Source organism: Struthio camelus, chromosome 25, assembly GCF_040807025.1.
Source record: "Struthio camelus isolate bStrCam1 chromosome 25, bStrCam1.hap1, whole genome shotgun sequence".
NCBI classification, from domain to species: domain Eukaryota; kingdom Metazoa; phylum Chordata; class Aves; order Struthioniformes; family Struthionidae; genus Struthio; species Struthio camelus.
The window spans coordinates 6499557-6518435 of NC_090966.1; the positions used below are offsets into that span (position 1 = coordinate 6499557).

Sequence of the window (18879 nt, forward strand, 5' to 3'; positions counted from 1 at the left end):
CGAGCCCCCCCCCCCCCCCGCGTTGTGCCCCGGAGGGGGGGAGGAATGCGGGGGGGGGTGTCCCCTCTCCCCGCCCCGCCCCCTTTCCGGGAGGAGCAAGCTGGTCGCAGACGCCGACCAATCACAGGCCGGGGTGCCGTAGCGTCACGGTGGCGTCATTCCCGCGGGAAAATCAAGCGTGGGACAACAGCGGGCCGCGCCGCGGCGGGCGCCGCTTCCCGCCCTGGTCCGCGCTGCGGGGGAAGCACAGCGGCAGACCGACCCTCGGCAAGCCCCGGCCGCTCCTAGGCGCCGGGCGGGCGCGGCTCCCGGCCCACCGGGGCTGCAAACCGTCAGGAATGCACACGCGATTCCCTGGTTGAATTTCGCTTTCCTATGAGCTCAGATCAAAGGCCTGGTGTGACTGATGACAGCCTATTTTGATTTCTGAAATGTCTACCCCTAAGTGTACCACCTTAAACAGCTGTACAGAAAGTCGGCTCTAGGGAAGCAGAACGGTTTCCAGCAAATATGAGACCTCTTTACCAAAGAGATTTATTTGCATGTAAATAAACATGTTCTTTGCATTATTTCCAAAAAAGTTGAAAGTACACTCTACATCAAAAAAGAATGAAAAAGTAGCCAGAATTATTTACACAGTTGCCCACAAAAAAAGCAAATTTCAAGACACATATTTACATAATGACCATTTAGGAAAGAACCATTTTCTTTTAATCTCAATTTCTCTACCTGAGATTAAAAGGTTTGGCTTTTATTTTGTTTACACGTTTATCTTTCCAATACTGAAAGATGTAAAATATTGTAGAGAATAAGCAAAAATATTTTAAAAATAAAACATTTGTAAGAGACCAAGCATTTACAGGTAAAATGTCTGTGTAATATTGACAGGTGTACCTCATCTCTAATCAATGCAATAGAAGCATCATGCAACTGTTGCCTGACTGGTATATCTTTTTCTCACATGATAGAAAAGGAATGGGGTACAAAGGGGAAAGGGTACAGTGCATCAAAATGGATCAAAAAGCTTATTACCTGCTATGACCACAGTTCAGGACTCAGTTTCTCTTGCAGCACTTGGTGTCACAGAGGCTTAGAGAGGATGAGACTTTGTTCCCTGTACTTCTGTAGGTGTTCGTGATGCCCACCTTTTGCAGGAGAAATTTAGAATGTTGAACTTTGGTCTTGGGCAAGCAGAGAAGGAAACATGTTCAGCTCTTTCATTTAAAATGCATTTATATGTTAATTATGAAGCTGAACAGTATTTTTTAACTCTCACTGTATGTTTCATATTGGTAAAACATCACTCCAATTAATGACAAGTATCCAGCAAACCATTCCTTGAAATCCCCAGTCCTGATTCAACTTTGTAAGAGTGCTACTTTTGAAGGCTGTTTATACCTTCACACAATCCAGAACAGTTCAAAGGGCTCTTTTAAAACAAAGCAACTTAAAATGAGAGGGACAGAATTAAAACAGATGACAACCTGTTGGGAGTCTGAACAGGTATTATTTCCGAGATGCAGCCGCTGTAGCAGGGTCTCAAGATAAAGTCATCTGGTGTTGTATTTCTTACATCCTCTTCATAGACACCCCACAGTCATACGATTCTGATGCTGCATAAGATAATGTCATTTGCTCCAGGTTTAGACTTTATTTACTACTTTTCTATCATCTCAGCACAGGAAGGTGGGAACATTTGTGAGAGGGAAGCTACTGTATGCAGGCCACTAGGAGCAAAGGATGAAGGTTGGAAAATACAAGAATGGGGAGCTCCCCAACCTTTGGGGTGGATTTGGAGAAATTAGTGGCTCCTGCACTGTACAGGAACCCTGGAATTAAGCTGAAGACAGGAGGAAGGGGTGAAAAATCCCTACAATCAGTTGAACAGTTGCTGAAAAGATATCTGCCTTGCTATGGCTTTGAATGAGCCAGAGAAGAAACTGCTTGCCTGGAGTATTACTGGGGTCAGACTGTAAGCATGACTGGAAATTTCTGTGGTTTAAAGGAAACTTAAAGCCTGGACATCTTTTCAGACCACATAGGTGAAGTATAATCTCTTCCCCACGGGTGAAATCCTGGCCTCCAGGAGTCAACGTCAAAACTCAACGGGAGCAGGATTCCACCCAGTACAAAACTCAAAAAGGAGATGCGTTCGCATAACGCTTTCTTGATTTCCCACTTTTCCTCTCAGGCAAAACAGCTTTAATTGCTTTTAAAAATAAAACACCTTCCTCCTCAGTCTCTTTCCTTTCAGGGACCAAGATAAGACCATAGAGGATAGCAGAATCATGCTCTAAATTCCAGCCAAAAGAGGAAAATCCATCATTTAAGGAAAACATTGCTTCTGCTGCAATCTTTATCCAGATGAACCAGTTAGGGTCTGTTTTTCCAGCAGTGTAAGTGCACACTAACACCAGGACATGAATGACTCACGCTGCTAGGCTAACACCTCTCAGAGAAAGAAGGGAATGCTTGTGTGCATTACCAGAATTACTATTTGAGAAGTGTGCTGCAAGTTAAAAGCAAAAAAAAAAAAAAAAAACCAACCCAAACTGTAAGCACTTCAGCAACAGAAACAAGATTGAGAAAACAAGGCTGTTTTTTAGCCATGAGTGCACACTAGCTGTCCTATCAATATTAATGAAGGTATTCATAGCAGATAAATTAAGCATACTTTTAAAGTGCTTGCAGAATTGGGTCTTGTGTGCGGCTTATAAAATCTGTCTCTTTACAAACGCAGCATCAGGGAATTCTGGGGAAATTCTGTTTGCTAGGCTTTCAAGGAAGCAACGCTCAGATTAAGACAGTGGTATCCCTTTTTAAATTTAGTTTTGCTCCAATGCATGTTGGAATTTTACCAACTTCACCAAAGCTACAGTGGCTGCACGTGTGCAGAGCTTTCCAAAACCATAGGTTCTACCCAAATTGCCATGTCCCTTTGGGCCCTGCATCATACAGTTAGAACAGAGACTGTGTGAAAACAAGCAGCACAAGGCATTCATATACGGACATAAGTAAATAGCTGAAATAGCTAAAATGAAAGGAAAGTCAAACATTAGACAGTTATCCTTCATCACTTTGACCTGGAATAAAATGCTGATATACATCAGAACACAGTGCCTGATTTTGCGGAGCGGCCCCATCAGAGGAAGATGAAGTTCCTCAGCACCGCTCCGAATCAGGCACTGAATGAAGAAATGCCACAAAAATAAAAACAATTAAAAAGCAGTTTCCTCCAACCACCCTTATAAAAATAATAAAACCCAACCCCAAAACATGCCCTAAAATAATTAGCTTAAAACTTCCTAAAAACAAGATCAACTTATTCTGAAGGGGAAGAGGGGGCAGAGGAAGTCAGATTCTCCCAGAATAGCCTATGTTTCTGTTTGCACTAGTCTGGGGTCTGCTCACACACTTACACGCATACTTAGCTTTACGCCCGTTATTTTTAACGGGACTATTAACACTTCTAAATTAAGAATGAGTGTAAGTGTCCGCAGGACCAAGGCCACAGTCAGGAACCTGGCTTGCCATATGGAGCTGCTGGCCACAGCCAGAGGTCGGCACTCAGATGTGTTCTGTTCAGGCTTTTGAGAACCTTAGAAATACTTTTTTCTCTTAAAACACGCCTCTTAAAAATCAGTGTGGCAGGTATGCAATGAATGGTTCTTTTCTTTCCATCTCTAGACTCTGCAGGTCCTGTGCACAGCTCATCTTTTAAAGATGTTAAGAAAATTAATTGCCAATTAGAGCAACATCCATGAGGTCGTCGTCTTCTTCCCCAATCAAAAACTCAGGGCTAGCCCGGGATGGTCGCTCAGCCGAAATGATAGCACTGCTTGTCATGGAGAGAGGCTGGTCAGCTGAAATTGGGGATTTAGACCAGCTCTCCGGCTTAATGCTGTGAGATTTCTTCTTGTCTCTGTCTTTATCACGATCCCGATCTCTGTCCCTGTCTTTGTCTTTCACTTTTTTCTTCTCTTTTTTGTGCTTCTTATGTTTTTCTGAGCTATACTCAGGCAAAGGCCTAATGCCATCATCAGAGCTGGGGCTGTTCTGATAGGATTTCTCCGCTATGGAAGAGCCCGACTCACTTTCACTGTCTATGTTTTGGGGAGTGTATGCTGGTGACTTACTGTGGCTGGGAGAGCAGCGTTCATGTTTTGGAGTAGACCCACTGATGAGAGGGGATCCATAGCTTTTGGAAGAAGCCATTTGAGGCCTTAAGCTATCCCCACCTCCTTCCCCAGGTTTCTGCAAAGTTACTTTGGCTTTAATACTAGGAGAGCCACCATCATGCTTGCTGATGATAATTTTGGCCACTCCAGTGCTTCCAACATTTTTGGAATCTGAAGTCTTCTTGGAAGAGTCAACAGATCCTCCAGAAACAGAGACTTTAGATTTCTCTTTGTCACTCTTCTCACGTTTGCCCTGGAACTCACCTCCAGACATATTGTGTTTGGAGGACATAGTATGGCTTGAGGAATTGGAACTCGGCCCCATTTGTCCATCCATTGGGTCTTCCCCACCAGGCCCGCTAGTGACAACCCCATGTTTAAGTTTGTCTATGACTGCAGTCAGAGATGGCTTCTTGTTTCTGCTAGGAGACTTGCCTTTGGAACTTCCATGCTGGTTTTGGGATGAAGACATGGAAGACCCACTAGATGAAAAGGAAGATGAAGATGCTGCAGAAGAGTTTGATGAAGGAGGTGGTTTCTGAGACATAGACCCAGAGGATCCCATTCCTGAAGAGGATTTCATACTTGAGCTTGACCCAGTCCCAGACATATGGGAGCCTCCAGAACCTGAACTTATAGGTGACTTTGCTTTAGATGACGGGGGAGTACCCGGAACAGGTTTCATGGGAGAAGCAAGCTTGTCAGAACCTCCTGAGGGTCTAGAATGAGAGGGAGAGATGTTTGGTTTGCTCATGGAAGGGTTCATAAGGGATGACGGCTTTCCTTGAGGTTTCATCTTGGTACTTCCAGAACCGCTGCTGAGGCCATGTTTGGTGATGGGGGAGGATCCAGGCTTTCCCACAGACTGAGCTGAGCTTTTGGACTGGCCTGAACTCGAGCCACCTTGGCTCGAGTAGAGGCTGCTGCTCATCTTGGAGCCAGAAGACCCTTCTGATTTGCTGCTTTTAATTTTGCCTGAGGTTGAAGAGGAGGAGGAAGAGGAGGAGGAGGAGGAATGGCTATGATGGCTTTTGCTGCTGGAGGAGGTGACAGAGCCACTGCTTGTATACTGGCCATGCGAAGATGGTTTGCCAACAGTCACTGTTCCTTTTGGAATCTGAATTGTGATTTTTGGAATAGGAGGAGTAGCTACACCAGGAGGAGTCTGAGATCTGCCTGAACTCCCAGGAGATTTGGACCCCCCTGTGCTTGCAGGTGGGGTGAAAGGCCTGTTTGATGAACTATGAGATGGAGATTTACCATCTGTTTCCTGCTTCTTCCGCTTTGGAAGTTTCTCTTTACTTTTGCCATCACTGGATGGAGTCCGGCTGCGCTTCCCTGGCTTCCCGTCTAGCCCAGGGCCGGCCATGTTACTTCCAGAACCATTGCTTTCCTTTACCCGTTTCTGAGACTTCTCTTTTCCCAAATCCCCTGTATTTAGTAAAGGGCTCTGACCTCCACTGTGATGCTCCATGATGTCAGAGGACCCCAGTGCTTTGCTTGCAGCTGCAATAATACTAAAATCCACTGTATCAGACTGATTGCTCCCCTTAAATTTATTTTCTCCCCCATCACCCCCTAACACTTGCACCCCCAACGTACTTAGGGCCTGGGATGCATAGCCCTTGAAATCATCAGTGTCTCCACTCTGACTACTCTCATCAAAGTACTCCTCCCCAAAGCCACTTTGACTCTGACTGTTCAACAAGTCAGGATTGAAATCTACTCCATCTGGAAAAAAATGGTTTGAAGAATCGCTGTTGGGGCTCACAGCAGCATCTGCTATCAGGTCTGCTGGATCTGTGTATGGGTTCTCGCTATTGTTCGTCTGAAAAACATCTGGGTCAAAGAGGGCACTTTGTGAATGTCCTGAACTAGAAGAGTCTCTTACTGGAGTACCAATGGGTGGACAGTCCTCATTAGTGGTGGGTAGCTTGGAAGCCTCCTCTGCTATATCCGAAAGGATATCAGTAACATCGGCTCCAATGCTGTCCGAACTAGAAAGTCGAACCATTCTCTGAATACTGGGCTGCGAGTGAGGTATAGGCTGTGGGTATGTAGTAGGAGGAGTGCTGCATTGGCTAGGTGCTGGAGTAATGTGAGGGGTGTCCAGGGTATCTGCAGTCATGTTGACATCAAAAATAGGATTCTGGGAGTCAACATCCATTGAAAAGAGCTCCCTCTGGAAATCATCCTCAGTCTGATGCTTGGGCTTGTCTGTCGGGATGCGGGATTTTTTTTTCTTTTGCTTATTCCCCCCAGGGCCCATTTCCATTCTGGGGGAGCCAGAGGAAGAGTTCTGCCTTTCGAGAGGGCTGCTCCCATACAGAGTGGAGAAATCCTGAGGGGGATTCTCTTTAAGAAGGTTCATGAGCATGGGGTGGTTCTTGGTGTTGCTTGCTGGTGAGGATACTGGTGGTGGTGTGTGATGGGGAGGGGTTGGACTTGAGCCAAGGGTAGACCCCACATTCCCTGTGATCTGCAACAAACTAGTAAGAATAGGGTTCTGAGACACTTTGCTGAAGTCCTCCCCATGGCCCACCGAGTCATGCCTCTCTTTCATGCTTATGCTCATGTTAAACAAAGTAGTGATGGGCCCCCCAGGAAAAGTGTTTGTTGGGGTAGTGGTACCACTCATTGGGTTGCTGCCTGTGGTCATGCCATACCCTGGGCTGCTGGCTGGGGGAAGATTTTTCTTCACCATATCTTCTACTGTCTCTGCAATGAGGGACAAGGCTGGTGTGTCTGCCTGAATCGTTTCTGCTTTTCTACGAATTGCTCTCATGGTCACAGGAATGGACATACATCTGCAAAACACAAGACGCAAAGGACTTAGCATGCATTTTGCTGCCCTAAGCAATGTTCACTCAAGCAGCTTTAACAACTTCCTCAGAAAAGCATCAGCCAAGTGAGGGAGGACAGTATTTCCCATTTTGGGGAGGGAAAGCTAAATGAAATGACAACAACTGAAACAAACGCTACAGGTCTTGGGCACAAGAGAGCAACAGGTCCAGGCACTGTAAAAGCCCTGCTATTCTATTTGTATTTATACTATACTTATCTTGTCATGCTTATCTAGCCATGAGACAACAGTGTCTCTCCAGATTACCTTGTAGTCACAAATACAGGGAGAATTAATCAAACAATTGACTCTAACAATTAATAACTGATAGAAGATGATCTTGTAGTTAAAGCACAGGATGGAAACATGCAGTCTAGGTTGTTACTCCGATTCTGCTAAGGAACACCTTGGTCTAAGCTTGGCAAGCCTCATTTCCTGAAGCCTTGTGGAAAAAATGCAGTGATAATGTCACATCCTACTCCAGGTCAGCAAGACTATGTTAAGAAAGAAAAACGCATAGTCTCACTCGAGAGGTCTGTGTTGTGTACTGTTAACATTCTGTTGTATTCTGAATGCTTACAATGGCGGCTAGTGTTGAGGAATTTTGACAAAAGGCCTGTGTAAACGGCAAGCTGCAGGGGGGTTCTTTTACACATTGCAAGACTTTGAAAGCAACCAAATACAGGAGAAGGCATAAAAAGGTAGGCACCTCGGACACGTGCTTAAAATAAGTAGTTAAGATTCAAAGCCTGAAATGGATTTTTCAGTAGGGCTCCAAGTTTGCCTCCCTTCTGAAGAATCACTATGAAAATTCACTCAAAGAACAGCTCCAAAATCACTAGGATACTTACGAGACGGACACAGAGTTCATCTGTGTGCTTTGGAGTACATCGAGCAAAGAATGCTGGAAGTATGCCATACTAATGCCATGGTACTCACCAGAATTTTCTCAAACACTGAATACTTCTTCTCTCTCAGAATTCAAAAAGCAGAAAGGAGAGCGAACCTGAGTACCTGGTCCCACAGGCATGGCACCAGACAGACTCAGAAGATCCAAACCACCTCTTTCATTCCGGCACTGGTCTGCTGAGCGACCACAAATGTGCCATTCAATCTGCCTGGGCCTTAGTTCTTTCTAGCTATGAAATGGGGACAATGACACAACTCATTTGAAAAACGTTCTGGATAGAAATCACTTGTCTGGATAGTTAGACAGAGAACCTGATTTGTTAATTCAGTTTTATAAGGGCCTTCCCTTACATTAAATATGGGAAAAACTACTAATTTCCAGATAGTCAAGCACTAATTTCAGCTGATATTATATTGCCTCTGGGGTACTTCTGGAGCCTGTTTTTGCAATGCCAGTTCTCCTCCCCCGTTGAGTTTTCTGCCGGATGAAAGGCTTGGTGAAGCGCTATTGTAGGCCTGGTACAAGCAACAACAACACTTCTGACCTACTGCATTTTGGTTTATAAACCAACACTGAACGGCAGCACAAAAAAATTCGGCTTACCTTTGAACAACTTTGGCAATGAAATCATCTGTACAGATAAGAGCATCGGACAGCCCTTTGTACAGCTTACAGTTCACATGAGTAGAATCTTGCACATCCATTACCACTGAAAGACAGGAGGCATTTGGAAGAGATCAAAATTCTGCTTACAGGGGGAGAAATCCTTGCCATCATTTTCATAATTACACGTATGCTTTTACTGAGTCTACTTACCACACACTAGGGAGTCGTTCACAGGGTGCTGAAAGGACACACTAAAACAGGAGTCAGAGAGAGGACAAACTTCAAACTGCAGGATCCCAGGAGAATCTGGAAGACAAGGGAACTATTAAGTTAAGACTCACAGGAAACGAACCACAGGCACATGCTCAATACTCCCATATAGAAGGAAAAAAAGGTAAGAGAAAAGCAGTATCCGCCCCATATTTCTTTTTCCTAAACCTGAGGAAATTACCCGGGGTTCCCCATCAACTACACATTCTATTCCACTTGATGTAGCACCCACCTTCTTTTAAAACTGTTCGCTTGACACAGCTGCCAATCAGTGTGTTGTAAGCCACCTGATGTCTGATCAAATTGAGGATGAGAGGAACCCGGCCAGGGTGCTGGAAGGCGATTTTACTAATCAGAGTTCCTTGAAGACTTCTTCCATCTGGGAGAGGAGCATCCTTGTTCAGGAAGTAACAGTGCTGCTGTCCTGGAAGAGCCTGACAAACAATTCCTGCTTTACTCCAACTAATGCTGGATACAAGGCAAAAACAGACATCTAGGAAGGAAAGAGCAGGCCCCAAATCCAAGCAGTGCCAAGTCACCTTTCTGGCTGGAAATGACAAGTAACGAAGACACTTTCCTTTTATCAAATGACAAGCAGATCTGAACAAGCAAAACAGCACTCAGGCTCCTCAGAAGTAGTACTGCCAAACAGCATTCACTTCCCCAACAGTATTCACTAGCATCTCTTTTGAGGAAAGAGAAAACCTCTGAAGTCAACAGGAGATCTGTCATCGACTAAAACAAGATCCAAGTTTTCTCCCAGAGTGATGTGATTTATTCAGTCACACATTAAAGTCAGAGCTAGAGGAAGGGACAAAACCTGGCAAGGCTACATTCCATACCTCTGCTGTCACTACCGCAGCAGAGTCAGCAGCCAGGTCTCAGTTGATAGCTCCACGCATCCAGGCGGACAATCTCATTATTTATAATAGCTTCTACTTGAATGATCCTGGAACATGTGAAAACCTCCTAACTGCTCATCTACAAGTCTAACGGCCTGGTTGTACAATATACTTACTGCATAGAAACGCATATTGTGGTTTAAAGGTAGAGGATCAGCCTCCTTGGATAACTCAAACTGTGTGATCAGCTCATACAAGGGCACAAATGTTGGTGATGTGTCAAATAGTGGAATACCTGAGGAAACAAAATGGCATAGATTGATAGCACCTGGAACAAGCTGATGAGCCATGAAATGAGTTACCACCTAGCAAAGGAAACCTATCCAATTCTTACTGAAAAGAGAGCACAAAGCCCTGAGTACCTTTTCTGGCACGCTTTATAAATAGCGGCTTATTAGCAAAAACCTAGGAAGTTATCTGTCTGACAGATCTGCAACCCACCTGTGCAGCCCTGAAGTTTCTGAATGAAAGCTCGAGATACTGGAATGGGTCGTGGGAATTTCAAGAAGAAACAAGCTGGCAAGTCCACACTGTTGGCACTGGTGATCGATGTGAAAGACGGAGTCCTAAAATATTGAGTTAATACAAATCTTTAGTAGGTGCAGGACATGACTCTGGCTTCTGCTATGAGTGCCGGACATGCATTTTCCTGTTTGCTCAACTACAAGCAGATTGTTTATGCCTTCTGAAAAATAAAGACACTCATCAAAAGCATTGCACATGCCTGAAATACATGCTTCTCAGCTTACAGATAGCATAAAAGTCACTTTATAAGGCTGTAACATCATGCAGTCATCTCCCCGCTCTGACTTGAACAGAGAACTGAATACTGAATTTGCACCGAAACAAGGCCACTGAGAAAGGCCTGGCAGATACGTCCGTTTCTTACCCTTTGCTGTCAACAGGATGAGACCCCATAATCAATGGTGCAATTGGAAGTTTGTACATTGCCATGGTTCCCTCAACTGTTACTGACACATTCATACCCAAAGACCGAGGAACTGCAAGGGGAAGCAAGAAAAAAAGAACATAAACTTCTGAAAAAACACCACAAGCTTTATGAGTTAAACTGAACTAGTGGAAATATATTACTTCCTCCATATAGCAGTTTTCAGCGTTTGTTGCTAACATGTAAATGGACTACAATCAAACCAGTTACACTACCTAGTTTTTTTTTCCCCTTACACAGTAGACCCATTGCATAATTCTTAAAAATGTGTTTTAAACAGATTTGCAAGTTTGCATTATATTCTTTACAAAGCAAAACAATTAATGATTTTGGACAACTTCACTCTCTCCTTTCTCCAGAGCAACCTCCATTTTAATAGGTGTTTGGTTTTGCCATTTTAGCAAATGACAGATGGTCACATACACGCATGGAAGCTGATCCTTCAGTAAGATGGCACAGGCACAAGTATTCTCACAATAAAACAGATCCCATGCTAACCATGAAATTCACCCCAAGGCAAAAAGGCTTCAACTGCAAGGTGAGTCACCCAGGCCCACTGATACTAGTCCCTTTCAAATTTTGGAATAGCCACTAGGTTCAAGAAGAGGGTCATCAGCTGAGCCAGCATTTCCGTATGGGCTTCTTAAACTCGTGACCTCTGTAAGTCAACGTATGATTTTCCTGTATTAGAGGTGACAGCGAACGGGAGCTATACTGCTGGAATCCTGCTTTCTACTCTCCTCCAAGCAGTAGTCGCGGCAGCTTCTAAAGGTGACCTACCATTATTCTCATGCAAAACAATGGGGACTCCAGTGCCTTCTTCAAATAAATCATACGGCGAGACGTAATACTTGAGATTCATCAGGAGACCTGTGGGAGAGAGGCTTATAAATAAGCATCCTAGTGACACAAGTTAACCCGACTATTATTAACCCCTGTAACCCACATTACATTCGCAATGTAACAAGGCACACACTGGGCAGAGCTGCCAGTGCACCTCGAAAGAGTTGTTCGCCACTGTCAAAGACATCGTAATTTTACAGGAGATGGCCATGTCTGTGACGTGCGGCTTCATAAATAAAAGCCGGCTTTCTGGTTCATAAGGAACTTGCACATATTCAGCCACCTCTTTTACTTTGATTAGCATCTTCCACTATTAGCATCAGTTAGATGTGAAACTACCATCCATAAAGGGAACGCTGATCAAAGTCAATTTTATAGACAAAATCTGTATTCGTTTTCCTTTTTTTAAAAAAATGTTAAATCAAAGATACCTCCACTCCTGGGGGTGAGATAGCCAACACTGCCATGAAGAATCTTGTCGAGGGGATTTGCATTGGTGGCTTGCCTGCAAGAGAGGCAGTCACAGGTCTGTAACAAGTCAGAGCCATAGTTGAAGCCAAAATTCATGGGCTGATGACAGTCTATGATTTTAGCTCAACACGCACACACACACTGCCCAGTAAACACAGAGGTAGCGATTTTAAACCCCATACTGCAATGGGCAAAACAGAAGCTACTTTACTTTTTAAAGCACAGATGGCTTAGCCTCTGAACCTACAGCAGCAAAAGATGATCAAATGTTTCTCAATTTCTTACTGTAGAACAACTTGTCACCACTAATCTATCTCGTAGCAAACTGTTTTTTTTTCCCTTTCAGATTTTTTGTAATTGAATTCTGCAGTTAAAAAGGTAAATTCTTGGTAAATTCCAGGAAGCTCTGAGCATTTGTTCTATCACTCTGTATCACTCCCTGGCTTGCACAGGCCTCTGGAACCTCAGCACTGAGCTTCTTTAGCAATACTGTACTGTCAGAATATATAGGCACTGATGTGCCATCAGCAGAGGGATGCTTCCCTATGCTTAGAACCAGTGAACATGATGTAGCACTATTAAGAAAAAACAAATCAACAACAAAACCCCACAAGCCATACAGATGTTCTTACCAATACATCCCTGCCATTTTTGAGAGATCCAGCTCCAAGGACTGCAGAGCTAAGTACATTTTAGTTTTAAGTTTGCTGGAAAAAAACAACAATATAAGAAAAGTTACAAATTATAAGGAATCATGCAATGAAACCCAATTATTGTACTGCTGGTTGACAAGCTACAATACCTTCCATCAGATAGAGCATTTAGAAGTTTTAACTTTCCATTCCTCATTCGCACTTCAAATTAAATCCTCCCTACCCGCTGCACGCGCACACAAGTCGTGGTGGTGAAGTCAGTAGGATCACACATAATGAAAAATTAAGCAAAGAACTAAAAGCTGGTTTAATTTTATATATGTGTGGATGTAAATAAATACAACACATATTCTAGACTTACTTGTCTCCTGGCAACTTATATAGGTTCACAAGCCCTCTTAGATGCTTAGAAAATTCATCAAAATTTTTCTCTCTAAAAGGAGGGGAAAAAAAGTAACATGAATTCATATTCATAGCAGATAAGGTTTTATTTTTAAAAGTTATATTAATGCAAAAAAGAAGTCACATAAAAATAGACTTTTGTTACAAGAAAGCTAGGAAAATATGTTCTTTAAATGATCCAGCTTTAATGTTTCTGACACATATCGCACTGTGGCTTCCAAGGTATCACGCGTGATCTGAGTCTGAATGTGGCATGCCAGAAAGCCCCCAGAGAAGTATACAGACTTTGTGGGGAAGGAACAGCTATCAACTGCTTTGCATTTCCAGGCATCAAATAGCACCAGATGAATACTGCAAAGAGAAACCTATCTGAAAATACCGCTCTTGCTACTCACCTCAGATGTTGCACCAGTTCTGGACAACTCTGAAAAGGGAAGAACATAGAACTATATCAATGTCAAACGTAGTAATCTCAGCCTTTGGGCAGCACCGTGACTGCAAAATATTAGGACAGTGACATTTCTAAGCATCAGCTTTTGATAGAAGAAACTCAACGCTTACAGCTATGCACTGGTATGGTTCTAGTTCTGCTTGACAACCTCCTCTGGGAGAAATCCAAACAGTATCATATCCTATTAAGTGAATGACTTGGAATAAATTTTTAAAATAGTGAAGCCTTAGGTTGAAAACCTCTGATCTTATACAGATGTGATAAAAATGGCCTGATTTTCAGAAAAGCAGCTATGTCAATGTGAAAAGCAAGTGCAAACCCCCATACATGTGGGGGAGGGAAGTAAAGCAATTTTCTTCCAGGACCTTAGCTGTATGCTTCCAGGTTTTAGGGTTTTCCATTCACAGAGCTAAGCCTCATAAGATTAATTTCCCTCTCCTTTCTCAAGGAATTCCCAGAAAAACAAGTAACTTCCTAAATAATTTTGCTACTTATAACGCCACTCAGAAGAAAAGAGGGACCCCTCAGCAAAATGGTCCTTGCACACATGCACTGCATTGATCATCAGATTAAAGCATAAGAACAGACTACTCCAAGGAGGTTTTTAATTTCCACTAGAGCAAGCAGTAAAAATAAACTGTTAGGCCTCGACCAATGTTCAGTATAATCCATTTCCTCTGCTCATATAGAAGGGAACCAAAACAGCAGTTCCAAAGACAAAAAAGTATCACTCTCACATTTTCAGTAATACATACCACAGGATTTTCTCCATGGTGAGCCACCTTGACATCACACAGCAGCCCTGTAGGATCTAACTGGACTTCCACATAGAACATGTCTGAAGTGATGTAACATTCAGTGCCATTTGCACTAAGGTGAGATCCAAGGCTTACATACAAAACAAAACAAAAATTGCTATGAGATGCACACAAAAAACAATCAAACCAGCAGCGAGATTACGATGTGTACAGATAAACAAGAAATGCCTTTGCCATAAAATAAGAAGACAACCTACCCATTCTGTCTAGCTATAGACTCTAAACGATCTGTCATGGCAGGCAGAGAAGATACTAGATGGAGAAAGCAAAAAGCAAGGCTTAGTGAAATGATTCAACATTCCTCCAGGAATGAGACAGCAGCATTAAAAGCAATCTCAACAACTTACCCACTCCCAGGTGTTCTCATACCTTCACACATGCAGCTATACATATTATCAACACCCAAACTTCAGGCAGAACAATTTTTAAAGAGAAAAACAAACACTCCTCAGGAATACAAGGAGAGAACGGATTTCCTTCCACATTCCAGACAAGTGGAATTCAGGTATGGGTATTTACAATAAAAATAACAGGCAATCTTGAGTGGTACTGAACCATAAGAGGTAAGCATGCTTACGTAAACATGAGCACACATACACCAAGAACGCAGAGAGATACGTGCTAGCAAGAACCTTGCTTGCTTTTATGACGTGGAATATTTCCACAGCGTACCATTGCTAAGCAGTACATAAAGTGAACGCACAGACGTACTAACCTTTTAATGCCTTCTGCAAAGTCTCCAAACAGCTCACCAGATGTTGGTGCCCCCCGGAGTTCATCACAACTCGCTTTTCCTTAGTCAGAGAGAAGAAAAATGACCTTTTGATATATATCTCACTGAGAGGGAATTACTGCAATTTTTGCTCAGTCAACTAAGCTTTATTCAGGTAATTAAAGGCAGATTAGACTTCATCCCAAAATTACATCCTCATTTCGATTCCTATAATAACAACAGTATCCATTTTGAAAGCAGGTAACAAAGGCAGGCAACTTGTTCTTTAAGCAACTCGCTCATCTGGAAGAACAGACTGTAATAACTTTTTAATAGGCATAAGCTGAGAGTTATATAAGAGGAGACAGAGAAATACCTAGACGGGCAAACTTTTAACATCTCAGAACAACACATGCAGAAACCTTTGATGTAGCTCTCTCCTGCCTTCTGCTCCTACCTTCCCCCACCCAGAAACTAATGTTTCAAAACCACATTCAACTAAGCCAACACTGAATTCTGAACACTACGGACAAAGGAGTAAATTGCTTAAGAAAATAAAACATCTCGAAACAGCAAGTGGCAGAACAGTTGTGGTTTGAACCGGTGGTGAGAGACCTTAAGTTTGGCCCTCTTCCTGCATTTGTACTGACAGCTGCCCCCTGTCAATTAGGCTGTAAAGCGGGAGGCTGCAACCAGGGAAAGCAGAGGCACTCCAGGCAGACAGGACATGCACATCACTCCCCTGCACGCTGCTGGGCGAGACAACCGGCATGCCTCAACCGCAGTGGCCCAACAGGAAGTCGAGGCTTGGATAAAAAGCAAAGCGCTTTGAAGAGATCTAACAAACCAACAACAGAATCATTACTAAAGATGCTCCTGAAACTCTCCTGCTCAGATTCCAACAATCCTCACCATGACTTGGCGGACTAGCTTCATGGTTTCTGTCCAAGGTCTGTTTTGGTTAAACTTTGCATGAAGTCTTTCTAAGAGCGAACTCATCTTATTCAGCTTCTCTGCTTCTATAAGGCAAATCATAGGAGAAAATTCAGAAGAGAGAGAACTAGATAAAATTTAAAGTTTTACAAATACAACAAGCAGGCAGTTGTAACAAAAACACTTTCCATCTTCAAGCTAAAAATGATTTCACAAAACTTACTTATTGCTGATTTATCACTGGGACCTAGACTTCAAGGTTATATGACATTAAGGATGTATCTATTAAAATATTATAACTAATAGATATAACTATTAAAACCTAGATGATCATCAAAGGTCTAAGGGCTCGTTGGGAGAAGCCCAGTTACTATTCTGCATGGACCCTGAATGAGATGAACGGTTCCAGACGACTAAGTTCTGTATGACAGTAATATGTCAGAGCACTGTTTGGGTTTACAGCAGCATGGCTTAAAGACGTGCTGAAGCTTTTTGAGGACAAGGAGTAGAGAGTGTAGAAAACATCGCATCAGCAAACTTTTAAAGAACAGAGGTTAAGCTTTCATCTCCTGACTTCACCTTCACTGTTCATACTCTTCTAACCCTCCGACTTCTTGCATTGTAAAGATTTGCACTGATCCCTTCATCTCTCACACCCTTAATTAAATTGATTCAACTGCCAGTGCTTCAGAGGGTCGAAAACTCTCTGACCAGACACGTTTTCACCCACCCTCTGTTAGCCTGAGACCAAGGACTGGTGTCTTCGTGCTGTTCTGGAACCAGTGTACGGCTCTATATCCTGTGATCTAACAAAGCAATTGATGACCTGTTTTGCTCTGCCTTCAAGAGTGGTTCACAGCTCAGTACCAGACTGGAATCTAGTCAACCTTTACAAAATGCTTGTCATATCCCACCAACTTCCTTCTATTAGGTATGGTTTTACAAGCTCGTTTTCCTGTATTTTAGAAAGTTCCACTGTTAGGAAAAGTATCTCCCTGATGAGATAAACTGATGAGAGGTGGGAGACAGGGACACTGACTGGGCAGAAAACTATCATCAGGCAGATTAACTAAAAAAATCCAAATTAGAATAGTGTATTTTTGCCCAATGTCTAATAAAAAACACATACAAAAAAAAAGAGACAGTTTCAAAAGTGTTATAATTTGACATTTCTTTTGCTATCTAGGAGACAGCTTTTTCTACAGTTGCATTCTTTGAAAAACCCAACGGACATCACTGCCAAAATAAATCTCTCACTGGCACTGCAGGGTCCAAGGCAAACACAAAGGCTACTAACCGCCATGCTGTGCAACACTGCAAACTTTGTAGAGCTCATTTTCATGATCGACGTGCGTACAGTTCACAGAATTAGCAGGGATCCCCACCAAGTCCCAGTGTAAAACATAACTAAACGTTTGTCAGATGTTTCCAGGCACTTTATACCTCTCAGTTACACTAGGGACAAGGGGATTTTTTTTGCCAGAGTGCAGCGCAGTCAGAGCTTCCCTTGGATGTTTGCCCTTATACCCTTCAAAAATGGAACAAGCCCTGCAGCCGGCGCGGGGAGGCCCAAGGGGTGCGTTACATGCACTACGGCGGGGAAAGCCCGGGGCGGTGCCGCCGGCCGAGGGGTCCTCGCCCCTCACGGCGGGCCGCAGCCGCGGTACCACCTCTCGGGGGGGGGGAGGGGGGGAGATACACGACACCTACGGCCTAACCCGGGGCGGAGACACCGGGAGCCCCTCGCCGGGCGGCCGGGCCCCGCGGCTCCTCACAGGGCCGGCCCGGCGCCCTCGGCCGCGCCCCTCAGGCGGCACTCACCCTCAGCGCCGCCCGGCGCCGCCTTCATGGCGCGGCTGGGGACGGGCGGCCCCGAGCGGGCCGCGGCACCGGCCTCGCGTCGGGTGGGCGGCGGCGGCCGGGCCCCTCCGCGCCGGCCTCACTCGGCGGCCGCCGCCATCCCAACGGCCGCGGCTGCGCTGCGGGCGGGCCGGCGCGCGGCGCTCCCGCCCTCTCGCGAGAGGGCGGCCGCGTCCTCTCGCGAGAGCCGGGAAAGCAGGGGAGGGGGAGGGAAGAGGCGCGCGCGCCGCGATCTCGCGAGAGCGGGAGGGGGGAAAGGGGCGTGGCCCGCGGGAGCCCCGCCCTCCCCTTTCAGCGCGGCGGCGTTCGCCGGCTTCCCGCAGCCCGGCAGGGCCCGGCGGCCAGCGGCAGCCCGCTCACAGCCGCGGCCGAGCCGCCTTTACGGCTCCCTCTGTGAGGCTCTACCTGCCGGACGATGGAGCTGGCCGCCTCGCTGCCAGGCCGCGGCGGTGCACCGGCTCCCCGGGCCCGCGGGGCGGCCGCCTTGCCCGCATCTTCCCCCGGCCGGCGCTGCCGAGAGGCGGAGCCGTAACCCCCGGCGTTCGGCCTGGTCGCGTAGGGGCGAAGGCGCAAAGCCCAGAGCGAGCCTCAGAGCAGCGCCGCGTTCGCCAGCCGAGCTCGGGCGGGTTTCCGTGAACTTTGAGCCCCCTGTGAAACTTCTCCCCCAGGCCCCGAGCCACTGGCAGAGCTGAGGCCCGGTCACCTCCCCCCTCAGCGGGCGGCTGGGCCGCGGCGCTTCGAGAACGGGTCCGTGTCCCGGGGCGGCCGCCGCCTGAGGCAAAGGGGGCGGCCATGGCCGCCCCGCGCGCCCTTATAAAGTTTTGTTGAAAGTGCGCGGCCGGGGGGGGGGAGGGGGGTTGTCCGCTCTCGGGGCCCCAATAAAGTTTCATTCGACGCCGGCGAGCGCGTCATCGGCAGAACTCTCGCGAGAGGAGGAACGCGCCCCGCTTCCCTTCCCTCCCCCCCTCTCCCCGCCCCTTCCGGCAGCTCTCGCGGGATCGGCGGCAGCGGCGGCGGGGCGGAGGGCGGCGGCGTTCTCGCGAGAGGCGGCGGGCTCTCGCGAGATTTGGCGGGCGCCC

The 18879-nt window shown here is 45.6% G+C and overlaps 1 protein-coding gene across 3 annotated transcripts; it reads right to left on the reverse strand.

Moving 5' to 3' along the window:
• Positions 1–509: 509 nt before the first annotated feature.
• On the reverse strand, positions 510–18452 carry MED1 (mediator complex subunit 1). 3 transcript variants are annotated; one of them, XM_068919079.1, is made up of 18 exons: positions 17762–17864; positions 15920–16026; positions 15011–15089; positions 14493–14547; positions 14233–14365; positions 13422–13450; positions 12986–13057; positions 12604–12678; positions 11932–12005; positions 11438–11527; positions 10598–10709; positions 10150–10274; positions 9825–9943; positions 9039–9240; positions 8747–8842; positions 8534–8639; positions 6845–6985; positions 510–6667 (listed from the first exon to the last, which is right to left on the reverse strand). In XM_068919079.1, the coding sequence occupies exons 1-18, from the start codon at positions 17787–17789 to the stop codon at positions 3736–3738; spliced, it is 4575 nt and encodes a 1524-aa protein (XP_068775180.1). In that variant the 5' UTR covers positions 17790–17864; the 3' UTR covers positions 510–3735. The 3 variants fall into 3 exon arrangements, with proteins under 3 accessions (XP_068775180.1, XP_068775179.1, XP_068775178.1); XM_068919078.1 differs by lacking the exon at positions 17762–17864 and adding an exon at positions 18206–18452 and having other exon boundaries at positions 510–6985; XM_068919077.1 differs by having other exon boundaries at positions 510–6985.
• Positions 18453–18879: the final 427 nt, after the last annotated feature.